The following is an 8,005-nucleotide window of genomic DNA, read 5'->3' as shown; positions in this document are numbered from 1 at the left end:
TCCTCTACCCCTGCGTGGCGTATGAGTTTCGACCCCAGCATGCTGGCCTGAGCTCAATAAACTTCCTCGTGTGATTACAGCAAGTTCGGTCTCAGTATCTCACTGGGTGTGCGCTATTCCCGAGACTTGAGTGAGGGTCTCCTCTGGGGGGGTCTTTCAGTTACCAGGGAGTAACACTATTTGAAAGCATTAGGAGTTGTTTAGGAGTTGTTGTTACTGGGGGTAACCTTTGAAGTTTCAATAGCCCAAGTCCCTTTCTTGCTGTCCAAAGGTCTGGGTGTAGAACTCTGAGCTACTCTTCCAGCGCTGTGTCTGCCTGCCTGCTAACAACTCTCCCCACCATGATGATAACAGGCTAACCCTCTGAAACCCTACAAAAGCCCCCAATTAAAGCTTTCTTATATATGAGTTGCCATTGTCATGGCATCTCTTCACAGCAATAGTGACCAAGACATGTCCCAACTTGTTTTGGGGCATGGTGTTTCATCTCAGCAATAGAAACCCTAACTAAAATACTTCCTGAAGTGAGATGTACATATACTGTGCTGAAAACTGTCTCCATTGATTATCATTGACATTCAGTTTTGCTCGGCACTGGATCTTCTGGCGCTGACATTACCTGCAGGTAGTACTGCCCCTCCACGGTGTGCAACCCGTCAAATGCTCCAAAGGCATAAACCTCATCTGCTCGCTTCTCAGACATCTGGTAGCTTAGGTGACAGCAGAGGTCGTTCTGACAAACAGTGTGATTTCCTTTGATCCCTTTGAGCTCCACAAAGGTAAACTCATCGAAAAAGACAATACTCTGAAATTCCTGGTTTTTAGTTGGGGTTGATTCTACACTGCTGGCGTAGGAAGTCCAGTTCACCGGGGAGTGACTTGGGTGGGAATCCAGCTGAGCGAGGAGGAGTTTTCCTTCCTGGGTCTTCCTGTCATAGTGAAAGACCCTCGGAGAATCAGGTGCATAGATACCACTCCCTGGAAATACAGTAGGAAACAGGAAAATAAAGAGATTTCATGATAATCACTGGTATCTAAAACTCATTGTCTTATTCCCTCTAAGCAGCATATTATACTAATTCCCTTAAAATATACTGGGCAGAGACAAAGAAAGATGAAATCCAATAGGACAAGACAATAAAAAGAATTTTACATACACTGGAATTTTGAAAATGAAGAAAAGGTTCACTTTCCAGTTGAGTGATATTGCATAAATCTAGCAAATGGGGACAGGCATTATTTTGATGTTTATTATTTTATTTCCTTTGGATTATTTTAGTCTTCTGGATCCTGGAATTACAACTGTGCAATATCCCACACAGAGACAAAAATAGTTTACCTAGAGATTGAATGGACAGCATATCACCAACTAAATATTCAAAACTAGGAGTTGGGCTACAGAGGTGGCTCAGTGTTTAAAAGCACTGGCTGTTCTTCCACTAAGAAGACCTAAGAACATAAGTTTGATTCCCAGCATTCATATGGAGGCTCACAACTGTTTGTAACTCCAGTTTCATGAAATCTGATGTGCTCAAAGGGTACTACACACATCTGTTGCACAGACATACATGCAGGCAAAATATACACACACATATATTATTTATACCCATATATAAGTGTATATTGGATTAATAAATATATATGTTTTACTACATACTATATATGTCTTTTCTATTATATATATAGTAGAAAAGTATATATATATATATATATATATATATATTCTATTAAAAGACTACATTAGCTTTAGGAGTTAAAAAATAAAAGATTGGAGGAGCTAGAGAAAGAACCCAAGGAGCTGAAGGGGTCTGCAACCCTATAGGTGGAACAACAATATGAACTAACCAGTAACCAGAGCTCGTGTCTCTAGCTGCATATGTAGCAGAAGATGGCCTAGTCGGCCATCATTGGGAAGAGAGGCCCCTTGGTCTTACAAACTTTATATGACCCAGCACAGGGGAAGGCCAGGGCCAAGAAGTGGGAGTGGGTGGGTAGGGGAACAGGGGAGGGGGGAGGGTATAGGGAACTTTCGGGATAGCATTTGAAACGTAAATAAAGAAAATATCTAATTAAAAAAAAAGAAAAGATGTGCGTACATACTAATTTTTTAGATGCCCTCTCTAACTGAAGTTTAAAGACCACATATTACCTACCTGTCATTCTCCTCGAGGGATTATGTAGATTAGCTGCTAGGAAATTGACTCCCATGCCCATAGCCCAAGCTGAATGGAATTCAATGGCTGCCAAATGAGGAAGTACATCCATCCAGGCGGTTGGGAACAGTATGGTGTCCACCTGGAACTCTGTTACCAGGGTGACAGCGGGATCATGGAAGAGAATATCGAAACAGGTGAAGATGCCAAACTTTCCAAAGGGGGTGTCGAAAGTCACAAACTCAGGCTCCATGGGGACATTGAACTGATCTTCTCCCATGAAAATGTTTTGCTGTAATGAACAAACAATTCAGGGGAATAAAAGTCCGGGAAGCTACCTGAGACATTTCTGTACCAATACACCATATTCATTCAACACTTCACGTACAACCACTGTCTTTACAGAAGAGCAGCTCCTTAGGGAATCAGCGCCACTCCAGTAGAACAGAGCCAGTGACTCCCTTCTCAGGGCAGAAGGTGAGAGCCAGTGCACTTGTCTATACAGACAGTCTCGGATCTTAAAATTAACAGTGAAACAGACAGCTATTGACAAAACACCCTCACCGTGTGCAGAGAACTTCCTTCGGTCCTTTCTCAGGACAAAATCTGTTCCATAAGATCTTTTTAGTTCAACTTTGACTCATGACCTCCGCAGAGTTTTAAAAGTCAAAGCCCAAAAGATGACAGATTGGTTCAGTGAAGGTGGGTTCAAGTGATTGTCACCTACCCCAGGTGACCTGCTCCTGGATTACTGAACTCACTGGGAATGCCTTGGGTCTCCTTATAGGAACTCATCACATCTAAATACTGCCCTCTCTGCTGTCACCAATCCCCTCCAAAACACATTTATTATTGTAAATAATAATTATTCTCCCACTCACCTTTATTTAATTAATTAGTTAATATTAAGTAATTACTTTTTAACGGCTATTGATTAATTAATATTAATGTTGATTGGTATTAATCAATATGTTATTTGATGTAGATTATTATTAATGAATATCACCTAATATCTACATTGATGTGTATTAATATTGATGAGTGCTAATTAATTAATCAATTAATTAACTGTACCTTATGGTATCTCGCAACCAGTTTACCCTGGGAATCAAACACCACATCAGTGTTGTACTGGAATCTGCCGTCAGGTGGACAGTGAGAGTCACTGGTATTACACGGCTTCTTGTCTCCCATGTTGGCCACGACGTAGATTGAGTTGTTCTTGGCCAAGCAGCTGAGCCTCTCCTGCACCGGGGTAGAGCCAAATCTGGTATATATTTCCGTTGGGAGAGAATTTTTTTAAAGTCTGGATTAGTTTTTATCAAAAAAATCTATGGTTTGGTGTATACAACAATTCAAAATGATAGGTAGGGGGAAAAAGGGGTTAAGACAACAAAAGGCTTCAGAGGACGCCAGTAGTGCGAATTTGGCCGTAGAAATATATTCTGGGGTTAAGAATCTATCCATACCTATTTCTGAGTCATACTATGTGTCAAACATGTAACTCTACATGCAGCTGTACATTTGTTTTAGACTGTCTGCAGCATACCCTGAATATTGTAAAGCTAATCCTTCTGTGGTCTGTTCATGAAATAAGGCCTGATGGGAGACACACTAGGAAATAAATTCATGACTCAAAATTCAGAACTGGAGGGAAGCTGGAAAACAACAGAATAAAGAACACTCTGGAATCTGACTCCTAGACACAACTGCACTGCAGAATCTGTCCTGACTAGTCTGCAATTCTGCAGTCCATTCAATGGCCCACAAGGTAGTTAAGTTCCTCCACTCTGTTCTGATTAGCAGTGGCTATTCTCCGCCCAGCCCCAGCCCCCCCAGCCCCAGCCCCAGCCCCAGCCCCAGCCCCAGCCCCAGCCCCAGCCCCAGCCCCAGCCCCAGCCCCAGCGGGCTGCCCTGTCGTAAGATGGCCCTGCCAGGCTGCCCTGCACTGCGTGAGACTGACCTGCCCTGCCATTCCTCTCCAATCTGATGTATGATGTTGCCATGAGTCTAAATGACTAGGCCACAGGAGCACAGATTAAAGTCCTGAGACTCCGAGTCTCCTTTTAAGTTGGTTTATCTCCACTATCCAGTGATAGAAGCAGAGATCTGACCAACCCAGGGCCTGCTCAGTGTCTTCAACTCCTGTTCCTGGTAAAACAAGAAGAGGCTCATGACTGAACTGAGCATGGGCTTGGTTTTTGTTTGTTTGTTTTTGTATCTGTGAGAAATTCTCATATGTCTACAGAGTAATGTGATCCTATCTGTCTACTCTCCTCCTCACGTCTCCCCCCCACTCGCTACCCTCTGTATACTGCTAAGTTTACCTTTTAGGGTTGTCACAGGGGATCCAGTTTACTTGAGGGTCTGGTATATCCTCCAGGTACGGGTAGATAGTGTCCCTGGTGAAGCGCACACCGTATATGCCATCTTCTGGAGTCACAATGATGTTCGCACCCTGCGAGAAGCGGAGAGTTACAACACTTCTCAGGCAGACTGACTCTCAGCGGTGGGCTGCAAGAGTTGAGGGGTTAAGGGTCTGGCTGGGCATGGTAGGGGAGCTCAGTGAGTCAAGGCTAGCCCAGAATACACCGCAAGCTCTAGGACAGCCAAGATGGCATAGAGAGATCTCATCTCAAAAGACAGGGTTGGGGCAGATGGGGTACTTTTTAATCTTATTCTTCAGTTTTCTCTATTTTTCTTTTCCCAAGCTGTTTGCTTGTGTTGTGTTGTGTTGTGTTGTTGTGTTGTGTTGTGTTGTTGTGTTGTGTTGTGACACAGGATCTCACGTAGCCCACCCTGGCCTCAAACTCACTGTCTGTATGGCATAGAATTAGCTTACAGTCCTGATGGTCCTACCTCTGCCTCCACCTCCCACGTGCTGAGGTTATATGTATGCATCTGCGTTTCCCACGCACTTTCATTTTCTAATCCTGCCCCTATCACACCGGTGACTTTTTAATGCACACCAACAGATGTCTGCGCCATTCAGAGCTCTGCAATCCCCTCCACCCCTTAATTATAAACCCATTTCTCCTGCCCACCCAAATCAACCCCACTTTGAACTTTGGTCAATTGTGCCTGGCTCAACTGGATTGACTCATCACTCAATCCCTGTTTGGTACCTCAGAATTCTCCTGCATCTCAGGAGATAGGACACAGTACACTGGTCACCTAGCCTATCCCTTGCCTAGAGGCAAGGGGCACTTTGGGATTGGAGAACTACCTTGAAGATTGCTGTGGCCTTTAAAGAAACAGTTGGACTAAGGGTGAAATATCAACATGTAATATGTATATGATGTATATGTATATGTATATGAATATGTGTATGATGTATATGTATATATATGATGTATATGTATATGAATATGTGTATGGTGTATATGTATATGATGTATAGGTATATGAATATGTGTATGATGTATATGTATATGATGTATATGTATATATATATGATGTATATGTATATGAATATGTGTATGGTGTATATGTATATATATGATGTATATGTATATGAATATGTGTATGATGTATATGTATATGATGTATATGTATATGAATATGTGTATGGTGTATATGTATATGTATATGTATATGTATATGTATATGTATATGTATATGTATATATATGAGGTATATGTATATGAATATGTGTATGATGTATATGTATATGATGTATATGTATATGAATATGTGTATGGTGTATATGCATATGTATATATATGATGTATATGTATATGAATATGTGTATGGTGTACATGTGTATGTATATGATGTATATGTATATGAATATATGTATGGTGTATATGTATATGAATATGTATATGGTTATATGTATATGTACATGTATATGTATATTAATTAGTTGGCTACTGGTCTTACTGTGTGTGTAACCCTGGTTGGCCTGGGGCTCACAGGGATCTACTTGCTTTGAGAGGCCTAGGAGTAAAAGCACATGCTGCTATACCCACCACACTGGTGTGTTTTTACGTGTTACTGTCAACCATACTTCACATGTCCCTGGTGTATAATTGACCTCTGAGTTCTTGCTTAAACCCTTCTATGCAAACCACACTCACATTGCAAAATTTGCTTTCAACTTCACACGTCATCCAACTTAAGGACACTAGCAGACACAGTGCAATTAAAATGAACGGATGACTGTAATACTTAGTGTCAGGAGTTTGCAACCAGTTTCATTGTTTCAGGCTGTAAGCTGAATGTCTGTGGCCATACACGCTGAACACCCCTAGATCTTGTCAAATTGTAAATGCACGCAAACAAGGTATGCTGAAGTTATTTCAGTCTTTAAAAAAAAGCAACTGAAGGGGGTGTGGCTCGAGAGATGGTTCAGTGGCTGAGATCACTGGCTGCCCTTCCAGAGGACCCAGATTCAAGTCCCAGAACCCACATGGCAGCCCCCAAATTCCTTGGAAAGTTCCAGGAGATCCAATACCTTCTTCTGACTGCTCTGGGTACCAGGCACACGTATGGTGTGTACTCGCAGGCAAACCACTCACACACACATAAAATAACCATTTTTCGAAAGGAGAATAGCAAATGGTCTTTGCTGTGTTTATAATGTTCCTTTCGTGTATAGCAGAAAGGAAAAGACCAAAGTGCTATTTAGTTCCTCAAAGTCCTGCTTAAATAATGAGCAGAATGTTATTTTCAAACTCTGTTCCCTTCCCTCCCCCTTTGTCAGGGATGTGTAACTGTGTTTAATAATGTTGAGGTGAAAGGATTCTAATTGTAAAACAAAGCAACTCGGCTATGCTAATGTAGTGGGCGGAACTGACTCCTACAGGAACCCTGCTTCCAGAGAGCCACCCCTCTCCCTACCACACGTCCCCTCCCCCATCCTCAGGACCAGGTACTCGGGAGAGAGGCGATAGGATACCTGCTTCGCTGCGGATACGATCGCTCCTTCCAGAAGGTCCAGATTCTGGTTCATTAATGCCAGAGCCTCACTGTGAGACACTGGCAACAGGGTGTCTTTAGGCAGGATCACAGCATGCTCGTAAACAGCCGCGAGGAAAGTATCCAGCGAGCTGGCTTTTAAAACACAGAGGACAGAGAACGCTGCGGTACACGCCAGCCACCAAGACATGTTCATGCTGAAGTCCAAAGACTGCGGGAAACCAAAACGTTGCTGGATACTTTTATAAACAAGGCGCGAGTCACGTGGTTCCCAGACCTTGGTAGCATTAAAAAAAAAAAAAAAAAAAAAAAAATTTAAGGTTAATTTTAAGAAAACTTTGTCCCTGAAAGCAACAGTTTCAGAAATGTCCTTGGTTCTCTGGTCAGGAATGCAGAAGGGAACAGAGGTTATTTATCTCCTCCTAAGTGAGCTCCCGCCCATTGCCTGGAGGTCACACGTGAGGGTGGGACAGGAGTCTAGTCCCTGTCTGGCGAAAGCTTTGGAACCGTAACTCCAGATTTTCAGGGAAAAACGTGTGTTATAGCGATCAGCCCATCTCAGATTTTATGATTATCCCGTCAGAGGGCAAAGTTACAAAAGCTTTGATGAGGGCTCTGTGGAAGCCCACTGTGGAAAGCTATTTCTTAGGCTTGGGGGATACCTAACATTCCAAACTACCCGAGAGATAAGAGGTAATAGTCCATCTGGGCGTGGGAATGTCAATCATCTAGCCAAAACGCTGCCCCTCACAAAGGTGGATTCTCTTTAAGCCAAGCTAGGAAGAACAATCATTCCTTACAAAAATATTATGCTCAGTGACCCCCACCCCTGTCCTGAGGGCAGTTGCTCCAAAGCCGTCTTAAGGTGCCATTGGCTCAGAAAAGTGTTTCTCTCTCTCTCTCTCTCTCTCTCTCTCTCTCTCTCTCTCTCT

General features: G+C 42.7%; 1 protein-coding gene across 1 annotated transcript in view; it reads right to left on the bottom strand.

Moving 5' to 3' along the window:
- Vnn1 (vanin 1) overlaps positions 1-7,470 on the bottom strand; it is an 11,338-nt gene extending 3,868 nt beyond the window's left edge. Inside the window, exons 1-5 of the mRNA XM_021221502.1 lie at positions 7,054-7,470; positions 4,481-4,611; positions 3,228-3,420; positions 2,154-2,445; positions 620-978 (exon numbers count right to left, since the gene is read on the bottom strand). Coding sequence (XP_021077161.1) covers positions 620-978; positions 2,154-2,445; positions 3,228-3,420; positions 4,481-4,611; positions 7,054-7,269 — 1,191 coding nt within the window. The 5' untranslated portion in view covers positions 7,270-7,470. The remainder of the gene's footprint in view (positions 1-619; positions 979-2,153; positions 2,446-3,227; positions 3,421-4,480; positions 4,612-7,053) is intronic.
- Positions 7,471-8,005: the final 535 nt, after the last annotated feature.

Source organism: Mus pahari, chromosome 21 (assembly GCF_900095145.1).
Source record: "Mus pahari chromosome 21, PAHARI_EIJ_v1.1, whole genome shotgun sequence".
In the NCBI taxonomy this organism is placed as follows: Eukaryota; Metazoa; Chordata; class Mammalia; order Rodentia; family Muridae; genus Mus; species Mus pahari.
The sequence above is the reverse complement of the archived record's forward strand: the minus strand, read 5'-3'. Positions and strand labels throughout refer to the sequence as shown.